Below are 14,515 nucleotides of genomic sequence, written 5' to 3'. Positions count from 1 at the left end.
GGAAGCAGCACTTGCACAGCCAGTTCTCAAGAACTTCTTAGTTCTCCACCTCAGGGAGGGTCTCTGTGCAAAGGACTCCGTATGTGTGTCTGCGGTAGGGGCGCGGCGGGGGTGGGAGCAGGAGACCCCTCAGCCACCAGGAGACCTAAAGATTCAGGGGTGCCTCTGGGTCTCTATTTATCTGTCTAGATGTTCCGATGCCCTCAACATGGCGACGTAGCTGTTCACACATGAAACGCGCGCAAGCTCGGCTGGTACAGAAGCAAACATCATGCATGCGTAAGAGACGCAACACATCCAAGTGCTCCGCCTGCTGCGGTCTCCTCTGTCGCTACATTCTGCGTCCCCGAGTCCCGACTAACCGCGCCACGAAGCGCTCGCCGTTTCCGAGGGTGGGGGATCATTCGCTTACGTCTGTGCGCTCGCGCTCCGCTTCCACCAGTACCGCGGGCGGGCAGCGCGTGCCTCGCCAGCGCTTTGCCCGCCCTGGGACACGCTGCTTGTGGCGCTGGCCCTGGGCAGCCCAGGCTGGCCGGAGCACTCTGGGGAGGCGACTGGGAGCTGCAGGTCTGAAAAAGCACCAAGAAAGAAAGTCAGCAGAGCGTTGGAAGCAGCGGTCGGACTCCTGCTGTGAGGGATAAGGTGTGTAAAACGCAATAGGTAGAGAGGAGCTACCGGCATCGGCAGAAAATGTAAAATAACAAATGCTGAGACTATAATCCCTCTTGGATCTGCTGGCAGAGAGATTTACACCCACCGAGCACCCCTTCCAGCAGTAAGCTCAGGGGCTTAGCTGCAGCTCCCACTTTACAGGTGAGTGCATGAGTGCTGCATACAATAAGCGACGCCCTTCCCCCTTCTTCTAAATAGCAATCCTTTATTTCTAAATACAGAATACCAAAACTTTGTTTCTCATATAGCCCTAATTACAATTAATGAGGACAAGAAATTTATTTGACTAAGGACCAAGGGACTTTGCCACTGTAATCACACAGCTCAGTATATAACCACATATCCTTATTTCTAGGTTCAACATTTAAGGTTACGTTTTGTAGCTACTGAAATCTATGGGAGGCTTAGTTCTGCCACCGAACGCAGTGGGAGCAGGACTGATGTACCAGAGTCCTCAAGATTACTGAGGCATGTGACTATTAATAGTAATCAAAATATTGTGATGTGAGACCAGTCAACGGGTGGTATGTATTTTCTGCTTTTACTGTGCTGATAAAAAAGCACAGAGACCTTAAGTTATGTCATTATTTCATGTAGGGTAGTTTTCATTAACTCTAACACACCTCACATTTCAAGTTCTTAAGTAATAGACAGGGAAAAGTCAAGCTGTTCACATTATTCCCAAACCTTATTTCTTATCTTTTTAATGACATATTTCATCGTGCAAATGTTATGAATTTATTTGTATAGGTTCTCATTTAAAGCATACACTCTCAACTTTGGTACATGAAAGGAAAAGTAAAACTGAAGCTGTATTTCTGGCAATGAGCTGTGAGCAGCTATTCACGGAAAAGAACTATTCATTTTCATACAGATCCTGTTAAAATGACATTGTGATTGTCTATGTTTATAGGCTGTTCATCAGATCAGCTCAGTTCAGCCTTCCAAGCTCAGCTGGGATCTAAAATTAATCTGGTCCTTTGCCTTACATGCACCATTTATCAGGATTAAAGGCTTTACTAATCAAAAATAGGCACTTATTAATATAGCACTTCATGTTCAGATTATACTCTCATTGGCATCTTTGTGTTGTGCATTACAACTGATTTGGACTTTGCAAATGACTACCTGTTTGTTGATGGTACAGAGACAAAACAGGCCACTGTCTGCCTACTTGGCTGTGCACTGGTAACAGGAATAAGCCAGCAAACTCCCATTAAGTCATTTATTTAGAAGACTTGCTTCTGAATATGCACAGGGAGCAGATCTGCTAAATCAAGTGCTATTTTTTCCATGTCTGCCTTGTAAAGACACAGCGGCATTTCACTATGGCAATTTCTACCCTGTAAAGAGACAATGGCATTTCACCATGGTAATTTGCAATGGTCCCACTGCAACTACTCCTATGCATCGTTTTAGTCACCTGACTGAAGTGCCTGTATTAGAAAAAACAGTATTCTTAGGCTTTGTCTTTAGGCAACGGAGAGAGAAAGAGACCAGTCCTTGGAGCACTGAGAGGAACACTGGTTCTGAACTGCTCTCTGAAAGGGTCTGTTTTTTCATTGACTATGCAAGAAAACTAAGCTACTAACAGCTGCAAATAATTCCCAGGGCATAAAGTTTAATCATACTTTTTTGGTGTTCAGGCAAAACCAACATTATTAAAACACATAAAAGCCCTCTACAGTGCACAGATTACTTCAGAGATCTTTTTCTGATTTATCCCCACATTGGTAAAAAGACGAGAGGCAGCCCTCTGTTCTGGCAATCATCTATGAAGTTACGGAGCTAAGCGCTGTTCCCCTGTATCTTGGACCCGTAGCACATCCACCAGGAACAGCCCAGCACTGTCAGACTCTGCAAGTTCAAATCTCATGGCCTAGATGTTCAAACAGCAAGATACTGATCTGTTGACCACGAGTGGGATCATAGTCACACAAAACCCAATGAAGCCCATGGCAGCAATCCAAGCTACCCCCTTGCCAGTGCTGTCTAGGGACAGACAAGAGAGAGAGACAGGTTGTCCAACCTTGATGGCTACAGCCCACAGCTGAAAGGAGACAGAAAGTGCTCCAGACCAAGCTCCCTATAACATGTACACCTTTTACATTAAGCCATAGCTACATGACGACGTTAACAGAACCTTGAAAAGGACAAGAATGACAACTCTTCTCAGATGATCATGTAAAAGCCAAATTATGTCAAAGACACATAATTTTCAGCAATTGCTTTAGTTAAAATGACCATAACATTGAGAAAAGGGAAATGCACAAAGCATAATTTTCTTACTTAAAAGAAAGCAAGCATTTCACTGAAAATAAGAATATGGCAGAAGGGAAGGGCTGCTCAGCTCATTACTCAAGAGAAAGTAGGGTGTCTTTTCCTTTTTAAAACATGTTTTTAACTGTGTTGCTAAGGCAACAAGTAACCAATATGGTATTAACTCACAAGACAGAGTTTGAAAAGAATGAGATGAGGTTTGTACCTGTATTTACCCATCTTAAATGAGAGTTTTAGCTGTTTTAGGGAAATAGAAAATATTACTTTGACATTAATTCATTTGTCAGTACCCAGTGGACCATTTACTGGAGCTGGATATAACAACAACAACAACAACAACAACAAAAAACCAAATGGTAGGGACAGGTCAAAAACAGAAGTGTCCTGAAATTCTCGAACTACTGGGTAGAAGATCTTTAGCATTGACCTAAGTCATCGCAAAATGTCTCAACACAAAAAAAAATTGAACCCTGCCATCTCTTAAGGAAGAGAAAGTTAAACAAATTCAGGGTGTTGGTGATTAACATCAAGAACTAAAAAAGGGGCAATGCTCATACATTATTTCTCATGCTGTAGAGCATCCTGTCTTTATGGTGCCTTACACACCTCTGTTGGTTTTGTGTTAGCATCCACCTGGGAGAGAGCCCATTACAAGGTGGCTGGAAGAAGGAGAAGCAGGATTGAGACTTTCACAAGGTTCTCACTCCTTTGAAATGACACACAGCATTGTACACCATCAGGCAGAGTTAATGAGGGAGTGACAGTCCCTCACTTTGGTAAACATAGTCCTAGTAAATCAATGAATATAGTTATCATAAAATAAAGAGACGTCAGTAGTGCTGAACTGCAGCACACTTAGCTGCATCAGTTCTCATGGCAACTCTTCACCTGCTCTTGCACTCAAAAGCAGTAACAGTGTTTATTAGAGCTGTAAATTTGTTAATCAACATTACCATAAATGAAAATTAGCCTGCAGTGCCTTTACTGTTTGCAGTAATTGACATGTTTTTCCATCTTGAAATCACTCTACAAGCTGTTGTTAATTAACCAGTCCTTTTGAAATACATAAACAACATCAACATTTTACAATAGAAGAGGTGAGGCAGGCTCAGCAGTTGATAGATGTGTCAGGGAGCTTGGAAAACCAAGTTAGAAAGTGTCAGTATCCTAGTGTCATGTCCAGATTACATCCCCTCTTTCAAAAATCCAGATCTTAATATCACTAATTTTTGTAGCAGACTCTAAATATCAAAAGGGAAAAATGTTGTAAACTAGAAACGAACCTTTTTCCTTTTGAAGTGGCTATGCAGTAATTGAAAGACTACACAAATTGCTGTATTTTCTGAGGAGCAGCTGCAGGCTTTGCCACAAGTACCTTCTGCTGCTGCAATTTGTGATGATCCAGTGTAAAGCAAAGGAGCTAAGGCCAGATACCTGCTTTCACTTAAAAAAAAAAGCTTCACTTCCTCAAAATTATGACTTGAAGAAGGTTTCTTATGCTGACATCAGTGAAATGGCACCATTGAAAACACCGACAAAGAGCACCATTTTACCCCTGCCTAGGGTGTTCTCCATGATGCCATTTTGATGAGTAAGGAAGCCACTACAAGTTCTCAGCTGAATTCACACATTATCCCTCTAACCGCTGCAATGGGTAAAACATAGATCTGAAACATAGGAACAGCTGGGGGGCACATGTGAAAGGGAGGTATAAGATCCACCAAAGCAAGTCAACACCTCTAGATCAAAAAAATTAAGCACATCTTTGTCACATGAACTGGTGGTAGATACTGCTCTGTCAACTGCAATCTTTCAAAGTACCACAGAGTCAAACAGATCAGTTGACAGTGACAATTGATATCTAATGCAGCAGCTACACTGACGTCTAATGAGGCCTTTCAAGTATTTTACACAACTATGACTTCTTGCTCCCTCTCCCCCCATCTCCAGCTCCCAAGTTATTTACTTCTCTTTGGCTCAGAGTTCTTAAGTGTAACATGAGATTCAACCCATACGCAATAAAGAATAGCTGATTTAAGAGTTACAACGTGTGGCTGAGCAAAAGGTTTACTGATAGCTAGAAGTAGATTTGGATAAATTAAGACTTCCTGGAGCAGAGCCAGGTCAGTCAGTGTTGACTCGGCTGGGGCCAATGTGGACTGGTGGTAAATGGAACGCTTAGGATAACATGAACATCTGGTCATCTGCTAAGGTAATGAATTCAGCAGAAGACCCTACTGGTTGAACTAGGTGAGTAACATGCAGTTGAAAGAAAAGGAAACAGAACATGAATGAGAATGTGTCCTCTTCTCTACCTTTCCTTTTATACTGTCCTTTGATATTACAAGGAGGGTTACGATAGTGTTTTGTTAATTTTTTTACTTTGTTCAAGATCTAATAGTCTGTATTTTACACACTTCAAACACGGAGCAAGGAACGATTAAGACTGTTGTCTGCGAGAAAGAGGTCATTTTGTTTCTAAAGTGCCCATCAACTGTCAGATCTGTTAGAAACATTTCAAGAGCAGTTGAGTCACCTTGGGAGCTCCTGGTTGTTTAATGAAGCACACGACTATTAAGGTGATGTGTTTTTTTCCTGAGCCCAGCACATTGTTCATTCCTTTCATAAAGGACATTTTAATCTCAGCACATTTGTTCTTGCAGAGTCTTCATTCAACTGCTTTTCTTTTAAGCAGGAAAACCACTTTAGAATATGAAAGTACATTAGTCCTGAAAGTAGTCTCCATAAAGGAGACTTTCCATCTGCATAGAAGCCTTCTGAACTTCTTCCTAGATTTTCATAGTGGTAGTCTGTCGCTAGCAGGAGCCTCAAGGCTCTCACACAGAAAAAAAACCAGAATGATAGTCACCTCATGTAATTTCTCGGCTGTTTCTGCAGCACAATATTCAGGAAGGACTGATAACAGGTCCTCTCTGCCAGCCTTGCAGGCTTGCTCTCCGACAGGGCTTCTCAGTGAGTTGGAACTTCATACTGTATCCCGTGGTGTGGTCGTCCATCTGTCTGACTGGTGCTGGATGCCGGAGCATGAAGAGCTTATTCCTGGTACAGATAGGGCATTGCTACAACCCGGTCCTCTTCTAGTGTTTATAGCTGGGAAATTTTCCAGCCTTTGTAGGTTGGAAAGGTGTGTTAAACAGCTACAAAGATTGTTTCACATCAGGAGATGCTTAAAAAGCTTCATAGAGTCTAAGACTTCCAAGCACCTCCAGGAACTAGGGGATTTTGATCAAAATAAAGTCTACTGTCCAGTACCTTTTGCTCAGTCATGTATAGCAACCTGCTCTAAGCTGTATAACCATGAAAGTAATGAGCATTAAAAGTGCATTTTTTTCATTTTTCAGTGTTGATTTTGGAGGATGGATGATTTCAGTTAAACTATTGCCTCTGCATGCCTGCGGTCATTGCAGGCTTGTCACAGAAAGCAGACCTATTCCATTTAATTGCCTCCTGTTATCCATTTGACCTATCGGATGAAAACAAAGATTAGTACTCTCCTACGGTTTACACATTATGCCTTGAGGTTGCTAAAGAAAGAGAGGGAACCTTTAACACTCAGTTTTATAACCTGCACATTTAGAAAAGGGTAGCTGTGAAACTCAAAACAGATGCTGAGTATTTGAAGGAAGCTAGGAAGACTAGGGGCAATCCTGGCCCCCAGTGAAGTCCTGGCAAAATTTCCATTGATTTCACAGGAATATTATTTCTTGCTTGATACTTAACACTCCTATGATAGTTTTGACATGTGTTGCAAGCTTCATTTGCAATGTGCACATTGCTGCAGGTTCAATATCCCACTCACCACTGACTACTGATCTAGCTGTCCTTAAAATGTTTTCACATTCAAAAAATGCAGTGAACCCTCCCTCTCTTATACTGTTAATCTCAAAGCAACCCACCCTGAATATTTAGAATGGAGAAATTTCAAACTACTAGTCATTTCTGGAAATGTAAATGACCTAAAATATGTTTAGTATAAAAAAAGTTTTAGTAAAGCAGATCTAGAGGGAAAGGAATTTAAGTTGTGGGTTGGAATGCACTGAAATTCATGTTTAAAAACACCTGTGAAGTTTCAGAATTAAAAAGACAAAATTATGATAGGGCATAAATTTAACTGTATGTGTTGGTTATTTTCCCCTTTTAAATAAAAAATACAGTTTTGGTTTAGATTAATCATTTACCATATTTTTTGCTTCTCTGTTTTGGCAGGTGCATGGAAAACAGTATTTATTAAATACAGTGTTTGCTTCTTCATTCCTCACAGTTAAACGATAAGAGGGTTTTTTTTTCAATATTTTCCAGAAGGGCTGCTGCTTCTGTGTGCACCCTTCATACTAGAACTTAAAATTACAGATAAGCTATAAAACTCTGGAAAAAGCAACTCAGTGAAAATGCTGGCTGACTGGTACATGATTAGAGCCACAGCTACAATTCTGTACTAGTAACAGGGTAAAATACAGAATAGTATAGGCCAAGTTATTAAATTCATTTGGCTGCTTTACTTCTTTTCAGTCTCCTCACATTTGTTGTTATTACAGAAGTATGGTTTTGTCCTAGCTGAGATCTGACCCTGTTGTAAAACAAAGAAAATCCTGCCCCACACAGTTTATAATCAAATTAACTCAAAAGAATCAGATGCTGATTTTATTGGCCATTCTTGAGACTCTTAGCAACTTCAGCAGGAGAAAGGTAATAGGCACAAATCTGATCACAACTGGTGAGCTGATATTTATAAGAGCCAGCTGGCAAAAGAAATGCATCTCCCATAAAGAAAAAAAAGCATGTTCCTGTTGCAGACATGTTGAATTATTACAACAGAAAATAAATTTAATCTATAATTTCTCTCTCACATAGGTGGCCCCATTGGGCCTTGCTTCCTCCCCTCAACTTCATCACCCTTCCCGCTGACTCCAGAGTAACCCAGGGATGCTGGGGACAGGCAGGGAAGATTTGCTAGGCAGGGGGAGAGGAAAGCTGGTGCGGGTCTAGCACCAGACAGTGAACATATCACATAGTAAAAGCACAGTCACACAGCTGGACCATCTTTGCTCTCTCTCTCTCTCTCCCAATTTCATTAGAGTCGTGCCTATCCCAAGACCTTCTGTGTGATTAACGCTGTTGGACAGCCCTGCAGGTGACCAAGTGAGCACACATGGCTGGTAGACACTCATAAAGCCTCTGCACTAGTGACACTAATAAAAAGAAATGCAGAGGGCAGACGTACAGGAAAAGTATGACTTTAAAAAGAATTGGTGATCTGGATGTGTAGAGAAAACAGCTATGCATGGCACAGGGTGGGCCCTGGAAATGATGAAGCAAGACAAATGCTTATGTGGAAAGACAGACTAGTCTGGATTGCTTAGGGAACAGGAAAATCAGGGAGGCAATGCTATGAGTACTTCTACTACTTTCCCAGGGAAAACCTGTCAAAGAGTGTATTTGTTGTACATACATCAGGATGCCTTTCCTGTGCCCTAAACTGAGGCCAGGCAATTCTGCTCACTTTGTGGACCTTAGTCCTCTCCACCTCTCCGCTGAGAGTAGTTCCAGGAGGGGGCCAAGCCCAGTTCTCAGCCCATCACAAACCCACTGCCACGTGTGCCCATCTTCCAGCAACTCCTTCTCTTACTCAATCCAATTTATCCACACACGTCACATATTTTTTACCTTTTTGCTCCTCTAAACTCTTCTTCCAGTTTGATTTTCCTTAATTTTTTTTTTTCCTCCCCAGCTTCTCTCCTGTCTCCTAAAAAGCAGTCGTCACTGCTATGTGCATAATTTTTCCCCCATATAGCTAGAACTAATCTGAATTTTCAGAGTGACAAAAAGATTTTCCATTAAAGAGACAAAGGAAAGAAACCAGCACTGACCCAATATTTTCAACAACTCATTTTCTTTCCTATACTGATACAACAGGGTATGTGAAGGGGCATGCTCTCTTAAATACAAAACCTAGCAGCTTAAGAGTTGCACAACAAATAGAGCAACACTTTTTAAAAAAATAACCTTTACCCTTGTACTCACTGCTTATCAATATCAACACTGTCATACCCACAGTAAATCCAGCAATCCTATCTTTTCAGCCTTGCTGCCTGATATTTCTTTCTACAACTTCTTGTGTCTTTAATTAGATCACATAATTCTTAGAGCAGCAACTTTGTGTTTTCACTTTTACAGGAAATTGCTTGGCTCCTTGGAGGGCTGACTAAATGACAAACACAGTAATAACAAACCAACTGATCCTCTTCAACAGGAATTGAAGAGAAGCCCCGTTGACTCAAACACACAAGAGTGAAAGTACATGACTGATTTGAAAGGAAATAAATACTTCTGTGGAGGAAATACTGATTAAAACCATTCTTTCCACAAATAATTTTAAAATTGAGGATCAAACAAATCCTAATAACTGGCAGCTTTGCTGTTGCTGGAAGGAAAGGTCTGTTGGAGGATGCAAGCAAAAGCAAGAAGTGGAAAGAGCTGGCTTTATCAGATGAGTGGAAGGGGAGGAGAGTCTCTGAAATTTTGGCTCTAGAAGTTTGCTCTAACTTATGCCTTTTTGACCTCTTAACCTGAAATCAGATGATTTACCCTTCTGATTCTGATTTCACCTTCTATGGGTGAATTTCACTCATAGTAAATTAGAAGTCACATATCCAGTGATACTGAATGGGATTTATCTCTGGATTGAGACGCTTTGAGGTCTGGTCTATACAAAGATGACTCGCTGTGTTCCCATTCCTGTCAGCGAACATCAGTGTAGTCTGTACAGTCACTATGAAGCCATTCAGCTAACCTTAATTTATGCTGAAAATAAATGCTCTTTTGGGCTTGCTTACTCTAAACTCTACTTCTGTTAATTCTGGGAACTTAGATACCAAATGTTAAATTCAGGTATCCACACATAGACATCTATTGTCATCTAGGACACCATAGGATATCCATCTGAGTCTCCAGCTGCTAGACCAAAAAGACAGGTTCTGTGCAAAATCTGCCCATCCTACTGGACATCCTGGTGTCTCCACGGTGTCTCAAGTGGTGTGAGACCCTTGTGTTGAAACAGGTAGCTCTCCCCTAGGCCACATGCCGATGTGGAGACATCTAGCTTTAAGAGGGATTTTTTTTTTTTTTTTACTTTAAAACACTGCAGGTAATTTAGGTTCAAAATCTTTTTTACTGGTAACTGAAACGTGATGTGTGGGCCTTTTTCTACCTGACAGTCCTTCAGCAGACTGCTAGAATAATCCTCAGTTTCTGGGCAGGTAGGACTCAGACCCTGTTGCCAAGCGCACATACTACCTTGATTTCAGTAGGATTTCGGCATCAGTCAGAAGGGCTTTTCTCTTTGCCAGGAAAGCACTAATAATATAAGTATGGAATAAGATGTTAAGAAATGGCCCTTCCCTAAAGAGGAGAAAACACTGAACAGCTTAACAGACCACATAAACAAAGTGGCTTGTACCACAGTTTATGGACACCTGTGAAAATGTGCGTATTTTCAAGGGGAAAGCTCTGTGTGTGGTGAGTGCCTCTTGTGTTTGTGGTTTTGCTGTAGCAAAATAATAAAACCACTGCAACTGGCCCTTCTCCAAGTAGCAGGGCAAGCCAATGTTTTCTAAAGGCAATCTGATACAACATGAGTAGGACCTACCAATTCCTGAAGTCCTTGAAATTTTTAGAAATCTGCTCTTTTTTTTTCTGAAACTGGTACTATATCAGAATACTTTCTAATTCACTTTACAGTGCAAGTGAACCAAGGTACTAGGCATTGCTGAAGACATACTTAAAACTCAGCCAAAACAGAATATATCACTTAGCTGGTGTAATATGGCTTCATGATAAAGGACTCATGGGACCACGATAGATATTCATTATACTGTATGTTCCTTATGATCAGTTTTGACAATGTACTGCACCAGGAAAATGGAAATGTCCAATTTAAACTGACCCTCAACATACAATTCTTTAAGGGACACACTTCACATAGGTTTTAAATATTGATCAATCTTTAAATGAAACAGTACAAAAATTAAAAGGGGAAATATGGTATGCTCTAGGTTAGCAACCATCCAACCTCAACTTTAGTCAAGGATCCAAATGTCAGGCACTTAATCTAAGCTACTTGTCTAGGCTTCATTTACAGTCAATGGTGAGAGGTAATTGGGTAGTGAGTACCTGCAGAGGGTAATTGAACACACCTATTTTAAAAACATAGTTTAGGATAAAACGAAGTAGTGTTTGTACATGTCCCTCTCTCTATACTCTCTTAAGGGAAAGACTAGAATAATGCTGCAGAAGATACCTAACTTCTAAATGGTTAAATAAGATGTAATGAATTCTTTCCTTATGTGCAAAATATAGCATATATATAAAAGGCAAAAAAGAAGGGAAGGGAAGGGAAGGGAAGGGAAAAAATCAGGTATCAATCTTGTCTATTTGTCTGCAAACAAGGCTAAATACTAATGGAATAAATGTGGGGTTGCTTGTTACTGGATTAAAAAAAAAACAAAAAACAAAATTTCTTATAAGCAAAGTTTATGTAGTGAAGATAGATCATAAAACCAAAATAGCATCGATGCTGGATATTTAGTAGTGTAACTGAGATCATAACATGTCCCTCTGTAATTTAAATAGACCTAATATGGAGCACAACAGTTTTTTCCAGTTTCTATTCAAAGCTGAATTTCACTCACAGTAAATTAGAATTCTCTGGCAACTTGCCCATAACCTTTAAACTTTTCTGGTTGATGATCTTAATGCACAAAGGCTTTTTATCAGTAAACTATGTCTGGATGGGAACCAAACTCCAACTCCTACTCCTTCTCCGTGCCACAACATTTTTGTAAAGCTGAACAAACATATTACACCGAGCCCAGGGCTTTGAAGTGTAAACACCAATACACTATATTAACACGAAACAGTCCAAAAATAAGACACTTATAGCCAAATTACTTCTGCAGTGTGCAATAGCTAAACAACACAAGATCTTTACCTGAAAAGATACTGCATAACTGTAATCTGTATTTAAGTGGTGTGTAAATGGATTATCAGTCTTGTTTCATTTTTCCCCCTATGCATTCATGACCAAAACTAAAAAGGAATTGTAAGTCTGACAGTCTCATTTCAGACACTTCCTGTGACAGCTATTAAAAGACCATAATCACATATGCAGATCTGAAGAAATTAGGTTACCTGAAAAGGTTTTTGTTATCTGGCATAATCCCTCTTTTCTGCAGAGGAAATGCTGGATTTCTGGAAGTAGGTTTACCTGTACATAAAAAGAGAAGCTTTAATGGTTTCATTCAGAAACGTGCTCTTTTTCCTGGAGCCTCCAATGGGTTTGCGTTTAATTTATCAGAGACACCTCATGTGCAAAACTCCTGTCAGTGTCAAAAGGGAATTACAGCTTTGCCATCCCTGCAATGTGGGATAATGAAGTTAAAGTGTGGGCTTTCCTCCTGGCTTATGAGTTTTCACCCCTTCCCTGCCCTCTTTTCAGTTTCTGCAGCTTCTCTCTTTTCTGCCAGTTATCAATCACTGTCTCTCCCTGCATGGAAACAGCCGACGCCTCTCGAACTGCCGTACTTGGGAACAGTGGTAAGCTAACACAGCTAAACCACATCCAGGCTCTGCAACAAAGAACTGTGTCGCACCGCGATTCTATGAGACTGTGGACATGCCAGCAGCAAGTAACGTTCGTGCAATATTTAAAGTTATCCAGAGATATGGGCCATCTGGTTCAAGTCCCCGCTGTGCTGCAGACTTCCTGAGAGAACTTGGACAATTCCTTTGATCACCTTGTGTCTCAGTTATTCATGTGTGAAACTTCTGGACATTGCAGAGTCCTTGTAAGGATTATTGTATTGCACAGTATTAGAGGCTCAGATATGATAATACAGGTAGCACGAGCAAAAAGCAGTTTGCAGAAGCCTGGGTTGTTTTATGATCTGAGACCTGAATCCAAAGCATGTATATTTCTAGCAAACAGGAACTGCTATAAAAATTTCGCTTTGGATACACTTAGATAAGGCATCCTGTCCCAGGGAACCCTGGCGTACACGCTCCTAGCTCTGACTTCTGTGGACACGCAGTGGTTTTTTGTATCCTCATGAACTTCATACCTGAACTAAATACCTTTTAAAAGCAGCTCTATTTCTCCCAGTCCCTCAAGTCAGAGTCTATATTTTTGGGTCTTACCATTATTATCTGTGTCATTTTACTTGAAATACAAGCTAAACTGTATCTATAGTTTGGTCGCATTTTTTTCAAAGACAGACCTCAGTTTAAGTCACTTAAGTATTTTTACACACGGGTCAGGTGTTTGTTTAGACATTTGCATATCTAAGTAACTTAAACTGTGCCCACAACACACTCAAGTGAAAAAAAAGCGGTCCTGAAGATACCAAGAAATATTGGCACCACTGATGCTTTGAACTGTGAGTAAGCAGATTGCAGTGCCAGAACAAGGAACTCCCATGAAGGCCCTGGAGGAGGACACTGGTCCAGCTCACACATTATCAATTGTAGGAGCACTGTCACTCTTTGGAGAGGTGCCTAAATTATGTTTGCAAAGGAACAATTACATTAGATGAAACTCCATAGTGATATAAGATGTGTAGCCTAAATTAGTCCAGCTTTATCTTCTGCCTATGCTATTATTCTGAAATATTGCATGCATTTGCTAGTTGTTTCTCCCCATTTCTAAATTCTCTTTTCCAACAGGGTAAATTGCTTAAATTTCCCTTGCCTTCTGCACATGCTTTTGCTGCCTGACATGCTGGTTGAGGGTGGCCAAGAATGAAAAAGTGCAAGCTAAAGAAGAGAAAAGGAAAACTTGACACTCAGTTGTAATAATTTTCAGTATTTACACTGAAATACTTACATCCAAAATAACATACTATGTCCAAATGGGAAATTGCTTTTGATCACTGTGTGTGATATAAGGAAGAACAAAATGTTGGTATCTGACAAGATTTCTCAGTAGATAGAAAACGTGAAAAAACTTTTTTATTGCGTTAAACCATGCTGCTGCAGTATAAAATAAGCATTAGATACTTTTCTTTTTACAAGTGAGTGATGAAAATTTGGGCTAGCCCTGTCCTCTCATTCCCTCAAAGGATAACATAATAATCTCATACCTTCTGGAATAACTCTAGATGATGCAAGTCTTCTATTTGAATGCAGCCAGTACCATCATTTTTTCTGGAAGATAAGCAGATCAAAAGATCCCAAGGGCTTATATCACCTATCAGGAAAGAAAAGAAGCATATTGAGAAAGAAAATATCATGTAATTCCTATTTAAACAAAAAATACTTAGAGCCAAATCCTGAGGAATAACAAACTGTTGGAGTGCTAAGTACATGAACAGCTACAGGTGGCAGGAGGGAAAAAAGAGATATTCATTACCACACTCCAAGCTTTGGAACTACATTTAGGTATTTCACAGTTGGCACCTCCTGTTGTACCTGCCTACTGATGTCCAGTCCCCTGGCATTTGACCTGTTTAGCACTCAGAAATGAAAAAGTTCAATAACATGGTGCTGCTTT

The 14,515-nt window shown here is 40.5% G+C and overlaps 1 protein-coding gene across 1 annotated transcript in view; it reads right to left on the bottom strand.

The window, feature by feature from the left end:
* Positions 1–14,212, bottom strand: part of CPED1 (cadherin-like and PC-esterase domain containing 1) — a gene marked incomplete at its 5' end in the record, with an annotated part of 113,725 nt that extends 99,513 nt beyond the window's left edge. Inside the window, 3 exons of the mRNA XM_010295753.1 lie at positions 413–569; positions 12,160–12,235; positions 14,106–14,212. Coding sequence (XP_010294055.1) covers positions 413–569; positions 12,160–12,235; positions 14,106–14,212 — 340 coding nt within the window. The remainder of the gene's footprint in view (positions 1–412; positions 570–12,159; positions 12,236–14,105) is intronic.
* Between the last annotated feature and the right edge of the window lie 303 nt (positions 14,213–14,515).

Source organism: Phaethon lepturus, unplaced genomic scaffold (genome assembly GCF_000687285.1).
Source record: "Phaethon lepturus isolate BGI_N335 unplaced genomic scaffold, ASM68728v1 scaffold3161, whole genome shotgun sequence".
Taxonomy (NCBI): Eukaryota; Metazoa; Chordata; class Aves; order Phaethontiformes; family Phaethontidae; genus Phaethon; species Phaethon lepturus.
This window is presented reverse-complemented; position numbering and strand designations above follow the sequence as displayed.